Source organism: Toxotes jaculatrix, chromosome 15 (assembly GCF_017976425.1).
Source record: "Toxotes jaculatrix isolate fToxJac2 chromosome 15, fToxJac2.pri, whole genome shotgun sequence".
In the NCBI taxonomy this organism is placed as follows: Eukaryota; Metazoa; Chordata; class Actinopteri; family Toxotidae; genus Toxotes; species Toxotes jaculatrix.
In genome coordinates, this window is record NC_054408.1 from 13,090,195 (window position 1) to 13,105,564 (window position 15,370).

At 39.1% G+C, this 15,370-nt stretch overlaps 1 protein-coding gene across 1 annotated transcript in view; it reads right to left on the reverse strand.

Annotated features, from left to right (window-relative positions):
- Nucleotides 1–15,370, reverse strand: part of LOC121194818 (sodium-driven chloride bicarbonate exchanger-like) — a 29,397-nt gene that overhangs the window by 7,926 nt on the left and 6,101 nt on the right. Inside the window, exons 7-20 of the mRNA XM_041057882.1 lie at nucleotides 15,168–15,248; nucleotides 14,421–14,554; nucleotides 14,248–14,305; nucleotides 11,800–11,867; nucleotides 7,991–8,072; nucleotides 5,960–6,112; nucleotides 5,693–5,831; nucleotides 4,970–5,130; nucleotides 4,567–4,752; nucleotides 3,202–3,290; nucleotides 1,692–1,849; nucleotides 1,431–1,518; nucleotides 724–870; nucleotides 507–610 (exon numbers count right to left, since the gene is read on the reverse strand). Of these exons, the coding sequence (XP_040913816.1) occupies nucleotides 507–610; nucleotides 724–870; nucleotides 1,431–1,518; nucleotides 1,692–1,849; nucleotides 3,202–3,290; nucleotides 4,567–4,752; nucleotides 4,970–5,130; nucleotides 5,693–5,831; nucleotides 5,960–6,112; nucleotides 7,991–8,072; nucleotides 11,800–11,867; nucleotides 14,248–14,305; nucleotides 14,421–14,554; nucleotides 15,168–15,248 (1,648 nt within the window). The remainder of the gene's footprint in view (nucleotides 1–506; nucleotides 611–723; nucleotides 871–1,430; nucleotides 1,519–1,691; nucleotides 1,850–3,201; nucleotides 3,291–4,566; nucleotides 4,753–4,969; nucleotides 5,131–5,692; nucleotides 5,832–5,959; nucleotides 6,113–7,990; nucleotides 8,073–11,799; nucleotides 11,868–14,247; nucleotides 14,306–14,420; nucleotides 14,555–15,167; nucleotides 15,249–15,370) is intronic.

The window sequence follows — 15,370 nt, forward strand, 5'->3', positions numbered from 1 at the left end:
TAACAGTGAAGTCTAGTTGCAAATAGAGATCTGATCTCAAGGCAGGATGTTTCTATGGAAACCACTTTATGACTACAACTACACACCAAGTTTACCCAGAAATAGACGATGAACATTACAGCATTCAGTTTGTAAGAAAGTGGGATTTTTCAGTTTTAGAAAACCTGCAAAAAGTAAAAACTGGTATCAAATAATAAAATATAAAATAAAATATTTAACTGCAGGCACCCTAAAACTTCTTCTTTACATATTACAAACCACAACAAAATAAATGTGTTGCAGTGACTTTGTAAATTGTAAGTAAATTCTCTGCATCGTAGCAGTGAGTGTAGTGAGTGGGCTGCATGTTGTACTGCCTCAGCACTGCTTATCCACAGTTTAATATGTGGTACTTAAAATAATACTTCTACACCTCTGTATATAGATTTTACACTATTCTACTGCTGATCAGAATTCACTTTAAACAGCACCACTGCACATTGTGCTTCCCTTTGTGACTCCCCCACCTTCCAGTGCGCTGCAGTTCTGGACCACCATGGCCCCCATGCTCTTCTTCATCATCACCCTCTACTAATCCGTTAGGCAAGATGTTACTTTTCTTCCTCTTCTCCTGTTTAACAAACAGGGCACAGCAATTGGTTCTTTTTCAAGTACAAATTCTTGAGACTGACATGTAATATAAATATGAATCTAAACAAAAAGAAGCGAAGGTGACCAACTAACCTGAGATGGGACATTTTTCGGTGGCTCTATCCGTATGGTGGGGTCCCACTCTCCTGGAGGCAGGACTGTCACTTGATCGAGGAATTCATCAATCCCAGCAATCAGATCATTCCGGTCTTTTGCTTTATAGGCAACATCGTGGAAAACCTGGAAATAGAAAAGTATGGTTTTGAAAGCAGGCTTTTAAATACAGTTCTGGCTCAAACTTTCACTGCAGTGTACATGTACCTTATGTGGAAGCCTCACCACCCATTTGAAGCGTATTCATATTCACACTAATGGGCAGTTTAGTGCCCCTTGTCAACTGAACCCCATATAAACATGCAACACACTATTCAAACTCTGTACAGACAGAAGCAAGGCTAGGATATTAGAGTGTATACTAGTTTGGCTTTGTCAAACCCCATCTTTTCCTGAGTGGTGATGGATAGCAGCCTAAATCCCAGACAAAAAAAAGGAGGACATGAGAGCTGACTAAGAACCAAAAGCATGTCATAGAAGCTCTGAGCTGTGTTTCATGCTGAGAAATGTTCTATCACTTCAGAAATTTGTTGAGTTCTGCTGGACTGTGAATTTATGCAAACTGCCTACAGAAAATCTGAGTTCGACATCTGGTTGACATTAAAACCAATCCACCCTCTTTTTGAAAACATTCATGTATTTTAAAAAAACCCAGAAAATGCTGATTGTTAATAAGGAATTCTTACCTCATCTGTCGTAAGTGTTGCAATGGACCTACCAATCTCATGATACTGAGGCCCTCTACCCATCGGCCCCAAGAGAATAAACAGAAACCTAAAGGGAAAAACAGATGTATTTTCGACTCTCCAAATTTTAAATACATTATCAAATCAAAATTTTCACCCCCCATAATATTTACTGCAAAGGTCAAAAATGGTTCATCAGGGTTAATAAGAGATATCTGTTGAAGAGGCTGAGCATGGTGTACAGTATCAGCCTGCAGTAACCTTGTGGCGATGGGAACTTCAGCCAGCCCATTGAGCAGAACTGCTGGTGAAAGACGGACAAATGCCACCACGGGCTTGTTCAGAAATTCCAGCTCTCCTACTAAGACATTACACGCCTCAGCCCCAGGAGGGATCTTCTTCATGAAGTGAAGGTCTATCTGAAAGAAGATACAAAGAACAGCGTTTAGAAAATCCTACAAAAGGCGGTGACACCCTTTCCAGTTAGCTTATCGTCTAAAGCAGCTTTCTATAAATATGTCATTATTTTTATTGTTTATCCTCACACTGGGCCCCAAATGCAATGGTTTGACTAGACTGTTGTCTAAATATAATGCGACTTTGTGTGTTATAGGATAAAAAATTCAAATAAGTCACAGATGTGGTCCTATTAAATATTACAAAAGATTATTGAAATATAGGTGACAGTTTGATCAATTGCATATTATTTTACAAGGATGGGGTGTCTTTCTTTCCTCAAAAGTATGAAGCCTAAAAGTGTATACAAGCAGACCCTGACTATGAAACCGATCCCCTTACTGTATATCTGCTTTCCACTCTTTCATTCATTGGATAGAAAATCTCTGAATATTAAACGTGTTGATTTTTCAGTGATAATTATGTGAAGATAATAAGTGTTGACTGGAGTGTTGTTTGTTCATATGGCTGTGGGGGAACTGGGCCTATCAAAAAGAATTGCTGTGATACTTTGATGGGTCATTGTTTACTTGGACTGGAATAGTGCTGATTTGAAAAGTTTCAGAGATAAAAGTGATTATTTTTCTCTGTATGTCACATAAATAAAAATCAGTGGCTGGTCCAGAAATGTATAAGTCGTAAGAGAAGATGCATGTATAAGAAAAAAGCTTGTACAGGTGGACATAAAAGCAGAGCATGTTTTATAACTTTTTCAATGAACAGGCTAAAGCACACGAGACAGTTCAAATAATGACCTGGACAAAAGGTTAAACTCATATACATTATGCAAAAGGTATCAACAAGGATTTTATCTTTGTCTTCTATGTGTGTGGTTGTCATGTGGTTATCATCAGTGCTGAATGACTTTTATAATATTTAACATGGTTATAATCCTAATCCCTGACTAAACGGCCTTTCCATTCCATTAAAGACCAACAATGACCACCTGTTCATTGTTCGAAACACACAAGTAAATGGCAGTCTGCTCATATTTGTCAAAGATGACATACTTTTAGTAGGCTAAGAATTGCATTTGGGCTACTGTTAAATGTACACTGCCGTATCATGACAGATCCACACCATAATCCTTACTCTGAATAAAGTGTTTCCCATGCCATTTTAACAATGGTGCAAAAATAAAAAAATAAAAGTAGCAATACAGAAATGCAGAGATGCTTAATAACAAGTAAAATTCAACTTAAGTAAAAGCCTGTTATCATTTATAATTAAAGCATCAAAGGAACTCATCATGCACAACGTTATATATCTTATTAAATACAGCATTATGTACAACTGTGCAATCTGTGTACCATACCTTGCTGAAGTCAACAGAACTGTTCTCTCTACTGACATCCCCTTTTCCATCCGGACCCGCAAGCTGAGACTGGGAGGATGACATCTGACCTGGATAATCCAGATAGGAGAATTGTGTCTCAATTCCAAAAAGGTCTTAACAAATCTGAATTGATGATTTCACTAACTATTGTGACTATTGAGACTGACCAAGTACACAGGATATATTTAGAAGGGAAAACAAAAGTGAGGATCGCACACAGATCATGGAGGACAGCTTCTACCGGTGCTGTTGTGGGTAAAACCACCCAGATTTTCATCGCTGTTGTTGCCTCAAAAAAAAAAACAAAAAAAAAATCCAAGCTCATGGTAATGTGATTACTGCCAAGCTGGCTGACAGGTCTAGCCTAATTTCTGTATTTGCTAAACAAATTAACACTAATTACAGTGTTTAATATGATCACAAAGAGAAGTTTATCAGAGAACATGGCTTTGAAATCAGCTTTAAAATGCCACAATGAAATTAAATTGCTCGTGATGTGCCACCAAGATTTCTAGCACACTAATAAATGAATAAACAGTTATAAATAAACAGTTTGGTGTGTGCTGCGCACCTAAATTTGTCATGTGGAATTCTGGCAGACCTGAAGCTTGTAAAATGCAGTTGGCATTGATATAGACAAGAAATGCTTCCAATTGTGAGTCTGTCCTGGACTAAATTTATCCCAGAATTCAACCAAACAGTACTCGTACTACGAAGATCAATAGCAAATAAATTTGTGTATTTATAGAATGTACTTATGAACATTGCTTTTTTATATCAACCTTTATTCAACCTGACAAAAACAACCTATTTTGAGTTGCCAATATCAACACAAACCATGAGAATACTCCCCTCTAGAATATGTTTTTTAACTGTAAGCTGGTAAAGGGGAAAGGGCAGGCTGTATAAATCAGCACCTGTTGACTTCAATGGGGCTGTGGCAGGTGGGTGGGCAGATGGTGAGTGGAACACACGCAAGTTAAGCCCATATGCGTATTAGACACATGCACATATTGCACATTTATAAAGTATCCACACTTGAACACCACTGACCAGATTCATTACAGAATTCAAAACAGCAATGGTTCCCAACTTTTTTCGACTTGCAGCCTCTTAAAACAAAGTTTCTCATACTTTGCATATGGTACATCAACAGGTGGTGACCAGTTCAACCAAAGACTGATTTTTTTTCCTTCTCGGGGGGTTTTATTTGAACATTTATAGAGGCTCAAAAAAGTAAATTTGTTCAATAAGACACTATATATCTTGCAACCCCTTGGATGGTCCAAAGCCCCAGGTTGGGAACCACTGCAGCAGAGGACAGAGTCTCAGCTCTCTGCTCACCATTCTTGTCCAGGTGGAGTTCCGATGTCCGTCGACCCATATCAGCAATGGAGCGTACAATTGGTAGGCGGTTCGCCAACTTTTTCTGGTTCTGGTGATGGTGCTGCTTCAACAGCGCTTCCCGCACTTTCTTTCTCAGCTCAGCCCCCAGTGGTGAGTATAACTCCTGGTGGTCCAAGACCATGTCTGAAGGAGATACAGACGAGCTGTTTGGATTGATGTTTCAGGGATCTAGCTGACAGACTTTTGTTCCACTGTGAACTGAACTGTGAACTGAATTTTTGCAAAAAAAAGAATAAGCTCATATTGTGAGATTACAAATGGCATCACAAAGTCCCAGCAGGAAGACAACAAACACACACTTTTACACTTCTTTTTTCATCTGTATTATTGCTGGAATTACCAGCAATCTCTTCAATGGTATTAGCCCTCATGTCGAGCAGCACAGTGCCATTGATGATGCAGCTTCGCAGCTCAAACAGACTGTGTAGAGACAGGGTGGCTACATAGGGTTTACTCCATCGCTCTCCTCCGTCCTCAACATCCTCCTCAAACTTCAGCCACCTGAAACAGGAGAGTGAGTTCCAGTAAGGGGAGGCCCCACAGACGACAAACTGGCGGGCAATCTGTTCTATCGGCAATGACAACACTCATTCTGGGTCCCTCTCTCCTCACATTTAGCTCTAATATTTCTTTCCCTCTCTCAGTTTTACTAATTTACTCTCCTTCCTTATTGCCTCTCAGCAGGGTATCAGTGTAAATAAAATATGTCTGATTTACCATTTTAACAGAACACCGTAATTCATGTGATAACTAAATTCTACGTCTTGATTAACACTGACAAGTTCCAAAGAAAAAAAAGAATAACATGACGATAATTCCCCAAGCAATTACAATGAATTGCAATTACTTAATGTAATCTAAATATAAACATTAGACACACAGTTCTCATCAGTATAAGTGGACTCACTGGCATGACCAGTCCATTCAATCAGAGCTTTCTGTAATGACATGTAGGTTATGACTGTGTGTAAATACTATGTACATACATACATACATACATACATACATACATACATACATACACATACACATACACATATATGGCATGGCAGTCTAACAGTACCTAGCACTTTCCCTCCACTCTGAATCCTCTCCATCCCTCATACAGATCTCATCCATCTCTGTGAAGAGGTCATGAGGAATGTGCTCCTCATCATCATCCTCAGTGCCCAGCAGGAACTGCACTCTCTGGGAGGGAGTGTCTGGGGACATAAGGAATAGCGCAAGTGGTCCAAACTGACACTGTCATATCAAATATCTCAAGATAACAAAAGGTAGTACATTTTGGAAAAGTAAATAAATAAATTCTGCCATGATGCATAAAAAGTACCATAAAGTGGAGACTCTCTACCCTCAACCAAGGTGAGGGCCTGGTCCCTGCTCCTCCTCCTGTGCTTGTTTCCATGGTGACGGTGCCTGCGGTGGCTTCGGTATCTGGTACTGCCCAAGGGGACATGGACCCCGATGTAGAGAGTCCTGTGGCCTGGGGATAAGTCCCACAGAGGTTAAAGGCAGATCAACTGCCACTGTGTGTGTGTGTGTGTGTGTGTTCTCAGAAGCTTTACAGATAATCATTGTGATTTCACTGATCATGGTTAAGCACTACTTCCTTGCTTTACTCTATTAAGCTTTATTATTCATCATGGGTCTCTGCTTTATCCTGCATGTTTTTATTGTAATGAAGTGCATTGCTCAAAAGATAATATGTAATAATGTAATGCTTACTGCTGCTATATAGTCCATGCCACACTGATCGCCAAGTTATATATCACCTGTTAAGGCTGTACAATGAAACATTGTCAGAATTACCTTGTCAGCATGAAAAACAGGTTATTAAAGGGTTTTCTATGAGTGACGTTTGGTTCTGTTTAATAACAAGTAACTAAAAAACTGTGCTTATTTTTTTATATATAAAACAGCTTCTTTTGCTGGAAGATTTAGTAGGAAGACATTTAATATTGACTGGTTCTTTTCTTTGAAAAAAAAATAGAAAAATAGAGCAACAGAAACAGCAACAAAGCATAGTAATCTACTATACCACCCACATGAAAAAACCCATGCAAATAAATGTGCAGGTACTACATAATGTAATATGTTGGCTTCATATCTGGTTCATAAAAACATGGCCTGAATTAGTGCTTATGGACACACAAACAATTAATACATGAATCAAAATGGGTTTTAAACACATCTGAGTGTAAATATTTAAAAATGTGATAGTAATAGTGTTCCTGGTCAGCAGTGGCATTTAAGATTATGGTACAGTGAAGGTGCCACTGTACAGTGTATATGCTGCGTATAATGTATTTTCACGAGAATGAAAGTGAAAAGTGTGAATTTACAGAGCAAACACGTGTTGTGCAAAATGTCATTCTGCAGTTTAGTAATTAGAGATTAATGTTCATGTTCTATTGTTTGTAAACTACTGTGCAGACACTCTTAGCCTGCAGCTGTGTGAATATGTGCTGCCTAGTTGTTAATCCTTTCTTTTTACCTTTAAAATGCCTTGCGCAACTGTGTTCATGTATGTGTGTCCATGTTTGTGTTTATGCGGTTGTGAGACTGTGTGAGCAAGATGGAAAGAGAAAGAGAGAGAGCATATCTGTTTTTGCGCTCATAAGTCAGCCCACTCAGCTCACTGCAGTATGACACGAGGATTCAGACAACCACATACAGTATATACAGTGCTCTCCAGAATGTTTGCTACAGCTACGCAGTAGACATTGGCCTGACACAGGTAATTAATTAAGGCATCCTTCAACCATTTACCCATGCACATAGGATGAATATTGTCAATTAAAAATCACTGTATTTGTTATTGAAACACATTGAACCTGCTCTACAGCATTTCAATAGCTCCAATTCTTACAAAGACATTTTTATTTTATATGATTTTTTGCCTCTTTCTTTTTGTTTTTTTTTTTGCAGTTGGCTGTGCCATACATACGGCCTTCATTATTATGTATTTTTTTAGCAAAATATAGTGTAATGGTCTGGGATTCCTTTAAATGAAAATGTATGGAAGCAGATTTCATATTTACTTGAAATTTTCACTGAAAAGCTGTGCATCATTATCTGTGTCTGCAGATACAGATGGGCAAAGCTTACTCAAGCTACTCAGTTGTACTGGTTGCATCTTTGTTTTGATTGTCCATGTTTTTCAGTGCTTATGAAATTAATGATGCGAACTCATCTCACCCACAGCTTCTGCCTCCCACTCTGCTCTTGTCTTTTAACTATGAAAAAGCTGTCAAGAGGAAAGCAGCAGTTGTAAGGACAGAGTGGGCGGACTCAGCTGCAGCAGCCTTTTAGTGCTTCGAGCGCTTTGTATTCCTGATGCATTTCGTGTCAGTCGTGGTACCTTCAAGATCTTCCTGCTCAAAGTCGGTTCTCTGTTGGGACCATGTTCCCCCTCTGTCCACCACAGCCTCATCGTCGTTCCGCTGTTGGACACATTGATAAACATAATGATATTATTATTATTCAATAAGAACAGTACAGTACCTTATCAGCCACACAACTGGAACAACATGTATTCCAGTAAAATACTAACGTAATCTGAATATAACATCTTTGTTGACTTGGTGTTCCCTTGCAGTCGAGGGCATTGTGAACAAACACATTTTCCAACTGAATAGCATGGTTGCCGTGGAAACTAATTGCACATCTCATCTTGAAGAGGAAAGTGTATCGTCTTAGTCCAAACAGAAAGCTTTTTCATAATGGGAATAAATTACTCAGCTACAACTAAACTTTTGCTTCTGTTCATGGTGCTTCCTTTGCAGTGACCTGCACTACTTTGAAAGGTGAATCACCGCTTGACTTAGTTTTGAAAAAGTTAAAAAAAAAAAAAAAAAGGTAAGATAGTATTCTTCTTAAGTGGCAAGTTTATGTATTTAGTTTCCTTTGTTTAAAAAAAAAAAAACACTCTTTAGTTTTAAATGTTAATCACTGAACTATCAATATTTCTTCTACCACCCCAACAATACCACATACCAACAATACACATTTGGTCTTAATTGAAGGAGGGATTTAAAAAAAAAAAAAAAAAGAAAATTATTAAACTCACTGTAAATAAATAATAATTAATTTATAATTAATATTTATATTAAATTAAAATTGTTGCTTTGGAGCTGTTTTATAATGATCAGTTGTGATATTACTCTTGATTTACAGCAGAAATGAAGATTAAATTATGCCAGTGGTCCACAACCACCTTCAAACACGGGAAAAAAAAGAGAGAGAGAGCATAATCCTTAGTACAGAGCTTTTGTCAGATTACAAGAGAGAATACTGAATGACTGCTGAAAATGTCATTAAGGCTGTTTGAGCGTTTCCTATAGACGTTCCTGTCCAACGGCAACACCAGGTTGATATGGTCTCTGGACTCCCATTCCACATGTGACTGCAGTTAATAAGCAGTTACCACCAATTTTTTGACAGCTCGGCGAGAGAACAAGAGAAATGCAGCAGGACAGACAGACATTGTCGTAGCAGGAGATGACTTAGAGCACATGGCTGGTTGATTAGAGTCACTGAGAAAACCATCATTCTGTGGTGTGAATGTTGGCCTGCTTATATAAGACAGAGAGAGAGAAGACGAGAGTGAAGAGGTGGTAAGAGAGAATAAGGAAAACCAACAGAAATCATTATTTGTCGTTTACCAGTGCACTTGCAAGGATCCAATTTCAACACCTTTGCCTCTTTTATAAAAACTGCAGGTTATTCATTAAAGTTTTGTAGTTTTTCAACATGAACATTCACAGCTAAATTGTAGAGCCTCAAACAGTGAATGGCCATGATAATGAGAGCACCAGACAAAAGGGACATAACCAGTGGACGGGTACATGAAGAGGCTGATGATCATAATATAAAAATAATAACAATAATAAGTATAAGGACATTTTTGTAAAAATCTAGGTTATTATGACTCTATGAAAGTGATTTCTGAAACTTTGAGAGTCTGAACCTCTTGTGGATCAGTGAAGGACTAAATGTCCAGAGCCATGCTAATGGCTGTAATTCAAATGACACACCAAAAATCAACTCAAATTAATCTCTAATTTACCTGTTGCATCTTTTTTACAGCTGGTTTTGCGTTTCCTTGATGCATTTCTTTCCTTGAGTCTCCGCTGGTTGTCTGACGACCGCACAATGACAACAAGACCTCCAGCAAGTCACTACCACATATAACCACAAACTGTTGTCTTTACACTCCTTTCTACTAACATTTGGATTCTAGCATGCTAATGTTAGCAAGCTAACAGCAGATTTCAGTCATAAACAGAAGATCTGGACTCGTGAAACTGTGACCTGGTCTGACGGAGGGTCTCCAAAGTCATTAGTACTGATCCTCTATGGACCATGAATTTCTTCACCAGTTGTCATGAGAATCCAGTAACTGTCTGGGCTTTTCTCTCTGGACTTAAGTGTTGGACTGACAGACCACACTGCAGACAACAGACTGCATTGTGTAGTTGTATTTTATACTTTTGAGTAGTTGAACTGATTAGCCTTATAAACATGAACAATGAATGCATACACAGAACACAATAATTTTACACTCAAGGAAAACTCCCATAACCACACCAAGCATTCATTAAACAACTGATTTGCTACAGTGCTTACTGAACAATCTGTGAGATGTGTGACTAATAAACACTGCCGACATTAAGACATGATTACTTATCAGAGCTGGGCACCGTACTGGTGTTGATTAGTGAACCACTGGTATGGACTTAACAGTGGAACTCATTTGACACTGTCATTTACTGTAAATCCAAGCAGGAACAGCTGGTATTCAGAACGCAAAACAAACACACAACTGCCTTTACTAAGCGCTGGAGGGAGTTCTGCTAAATTCACAGAGACTGGCTGTTCCTCAACAGAGCCAAACAGATTCAAAGCACTTACTATTTATCCTATAAGCTCACTTGATATCAGCTTTTCCCTGAGCCATCTTGACCACCAGTTGACCATCAAGGCATTACGATAATGAAGGGCGCTGCTGTTCACAGCTGCAGTGGCACATAGGCTGGCCAGGCCACGAGGCTGATGTTGATAATCTGTCTACAAATACACAGGGCATGGATCAGCATCCGTGCTCAGATTAAACTGCCAGTATTTGTTACTAAAGCACAAACCACATTAGCCCATATTAAATGTGCTCTGTGCTCACATACAATGCATTTGTAAACATTGTATGATGTCTAGTACCTCAAACGTAAATTATAACACATTCATTTCATTCTGAAAACCATCTCTAGGGAAGAGCTTCTATATTATCCCCCTACATTCTTGAATAAGTGCACCATAATCAGTTTAGCCCTCTCAAGAAGGGGCTCATACACAAAACTGCTCTGTGTTTTCATCCTGTTTAAATGGGTTGACTTGACAAAGAAACACAAGGACGTTAACTTATAACCACTGCAGACTGATGGACACCCAAATGACAAAACAGGCTCAGATCTGGATTACATTGGATCAATAAACTCGGTTCTCAAGACAAACTAGTTTCTGAAGAAAAACAGAAAAAAAAAAAAAAAAGTATATAGTACTAGTATAGCGGTCCAATTACTGCCCAGGCAAAACTAAACCCCACTGCTGCTTTTTAGACTAATGATCAACCAGTCACCAGCAAAATCATATCAAAGGACTGGCAAACCACACAGCTGAAGTGATATCACAGGATGTGGCACAGACTTGGATCTGATCCCTACAGATAGCTGTGGCAAATTTGGGACCGTCAGTGGCAGCTATGTCATTAACTGCACAGGCTTTCATGTGGCACAAAATGCACTGTAATCCTTAAACGTTTCAGCTATAAATTTCAACATCCTGTAAGAGGACACGTTAGTGCTAAATGTCTTTTTTTTTTTTTTTAGAGCTGCTATTTAAGCTATTTGACAGCTTTGATTTTGGCAGACTGTATGTCTGCTTCTCTCTCCAATCTACAAGATGGATCAGTCATGGTGAGCAGGAAATTGTCAGTTTTATCAGACTTTTACACTCATTTTAGACACATAGAGGAGGCTCGCTATAGAAAATATCCTGAAATCATGACATTTGAAAGTATACAGTTTACTGCCCTCTGTTAACCACACAACAAATAGAATATGTACTCCACAATGTCAGAATGGTGAAAAACCTGGGGATCAAGCCCGGTCCTACCTGACATTTGAAGAGCCAAGGAGCCTCCAAGTTTTCAGAATGCATGAGGTTTCCCTGTGTGTCCTCCGCTATTTAATCGGTTCTGTCAGAGTGCAACGCAGTCTAAAAGCTGAGCTCGACAGCACGAACTCCTGCTGCCCCGCTGCGTACCATGCCTGGTAAATATTGATGCCCTTCTGGTGTGTCAAACAGCTGTAATTTGTGATTGAGCATCTATCAACAGAGCAACCAGGCTCTCATCATGAGATTATAGCTGTGACATCATTGCTGCTACCCAGCAGCATCTTATCAAAAACAAAGCTCTCTCCTCTTTATATATACTGTGTATAAAGTAAAAGCTATAGATAATATTTTCCTGTGGCATCGAATCAAGTAGGTCACTCCAAGGGTGGTGTTTCTCCACCAACCAGTCTGTCTTCTATTTGCACTCTTTTGAATTTGATCAAAGAAAATTCAAATACAACAGTGCAACAAAAATGTACATTAGATGTACTGTTTTTATACTGTTTTTTTGTTGTTGTTGTTGTTGTTGTTTGTTTGTTTTTACTAGAAGCAATAAAATCTAGGGAATGTAACTCACCAAACTTCTACAGTGGGTACAGAAAGTATTCAGACCCCCTTAAATTTTTTCATTCTCTGTTAATTTGCTGCCATTTGCTAAAATCATTTAAGTTCATTTTTTCCCTCATTAATGTACACACAGCACCCTATATTGACAGAGAAACATGAAATTGTTGACATTTTTGCAGATTTATTAAAAAGGAAAAACTGAAATATCACACTGATCATCCTTAAGATGGTTCTACACCTTCATTGGAGTCCAGCTGTGTTTGATTACACTGATTGGACTTGATTAGGAAGGCCACACACCTGTCTATATAAGACCTCACAGCTCACAGTGCATGTTGGAGCAAATGAGAATCATGAGGTCAAAGGAACTACCTGAAGAGCTCAGAGACAGAATTGTGGCAAGACACAGATCTGGCCAAGGTTACAAAAAAATTTCTGCTGCACTTAAGGTTCCTAAGAGCACAGTGGCCTCCATAATCCTAAAATGGTTTGGGACGACCAGAACCCTTCCTAGAGCTGGCTGTCTGGCCAAACTGAGCAATTGGGGGAGAAGAGCCTTGGTGAAAGAAGAACCCAAAGATCTCTGTGGCTGAGCTCCAGAGATGCAGTTGGGAGATGGGAGAAAGTTCTCATGGCTGTATTAGCTCAAAAGGGAGCTTCTGCTAAATACTGAGCAAAGGGTCTGAATACTTATGGCTGTGTGATATTTCAGTTTTTCTTTTTTAATAAATCTGCAAAAATGTCAACAATTTCATGTTTCTCTGTCAATATGGGGTGCTGTGTGTACATTAATGAGGAAAAAAATGAACTTAAATGATTTTAGCAAATGGCTGCAATATAACAGAGTGAAAAATTTAAGGGGGTTTGAATACTTTCCGTACCCCCTGTACGCCCAACTGATAAGGCAAAGGAAGAATTGACCTGAAAGATAATGAACCATCACTTTAGTTTAACAGGTAAAAGGATTCATGAACATTTGCAGCCTTCAGTGTTGTCTGGAAAGTTCTGAACTTTCACATTTGCACAGATTTTGCTCCAAATCAGATAAAGATTATCTCTGAAATGTTGTCCTTAAATTCTTAAATGTTGGGTGACTTTTAGGGTCAGCTTGTAACCTAACCTTTCGTGGCCAAAGCCACTAAAAATAGGACCAGAGCAAAGAAACTCTGAGCCAAAAGCCTGTCAGTCTAAAACCTTAAGCTAAATGGAAAAATCTGTTTTGATGTAAACAGCAAATGGATGATGACAAATCTCCTCCAAAATGATCAGCAAAGACCAACGGGAAAGGGCCCCTGTCTCTCTGAGAACATCCCCAGAGAGACTTTATTTTCTTTTATCTGGATTGGATGTAATGATAATTTCTCCAAATGTTAAAACAGAGTTCCATTATGTGAGGATATCTGTGTGTGAGCTAGCTGCCTAAGTCTGCCTTTGTGGAGCCTGTAGCTACGTCAGAGCAGCATCCCCTCATGATACATTTACTGCATTTTACACTGAATTTAATCTCTAGTCTCACGATTTATTTACATAATGGGAGTACACCAGGTCACTCTTGTATTCTAAATGTACTATATTAATACTGCCACAACAGGGATTTGTCACATATTAAATTATATAGCACAAAATAATGGGACATAACTTGATTACAGCAGACGTTGTACTGTAAAACTGCATCATTTTGAAACAGAAAAGAAGGACCAGAGAAAAGTCCCCGGGAAGTGAAAGTAACTTTCATATCATCATGAACACACATCAGTAATGGAGGATCAGCATGTTGCAGGCTGGCATGTTGTCATTGCTCTTGATTAGAGAAGCAAAGTGTTAGTGAGCAGAGCTCCTCGGGTGACCTACAACTGCAGTCAGCTACTGTATCATCACCTGTGGAAGGATACTGACTGCCAAACACTCTGTGCCTGCCTCCTGCATCTTTTAAATGCTACCGTCAGACTTAAAATAGTAGACATATCACACTGATTAAGCTAAGACACCCTTCCTGTCATACATACATATATATAAAAATATATTTGTCCCAAGAGATCAGTGCTCTTTACCGATGGCAGCAGCGGCTCTATCTGAGCAGCACCCTGGTCCGCGGTGTCCATCACCTTCTCTGAGCACTTCTCCGGTAACAGAGAGATGGCGCCGAGATCTCCGCTGTGTATAATCCCGTCAGGTGCAGCAGTGACTGAGCGACCACACAGCGGTCATATGTTCATATCGTCGTCGGTCGGTCAACAGCTCGGAGATGATTAGCGCTTCTCAGACGCCGTCCCGGTTCATAAAAACATGCGCATCTCTGCCATGGCTGACGTGAACGCGTCACTCCTGAAATGTTTAGCCTTTGTTTGAGATACAGAGGTGAGAAGGCTGAAATATGAAAAAGACCAACTCACAGGAAACATCACTGAAATCAGAAGTAAACAATGTTTTCTATCCAAAGATGCTCTGTGACGTGTGCTGTTTGTCGTTGCAGGTTACAGCCTAAAATTATTTGATGTTTTTTTTTTTTTTTTTTTTTTTTTTTTAGTCTCTGACTCAGTGGGTATAGGCTTATTCATGCGGACTATTTTAGCAGAAAAAGCTGCAGTCCCACTCTCTGCTCTGCCATCTTTGTTTGAGTGTTTTTCCACACACATTCCACACAATATCTCACTCATGATTAATAGAAACTGAACTCCAAAAAGCCAGACAAGAGCACGATCAATTAAGAATGAGTTTAAAATCTTTTAAATGGTATTTATCTGGGGATAATAATTTTGAGTTGGAAGATGAATTTTAGACTTGAGAGAGTCATTTACGCGTCTTATTGTCCTTACAGTAGATGATGTGGGTCCTCTCCAACTTCAAGCTACTGAAATTGTCCCCTTTCACCCCAGGTCCTATTGTTAAAAGACAAATGAATGCACATGACTTGTATTGTTGAAGTTACTGAACTCGAGGATGAACAAGCCTCCACATGGAGAGTCTTGTTTGGTCCAAATGGGCACAGGTGTTCCAGGCA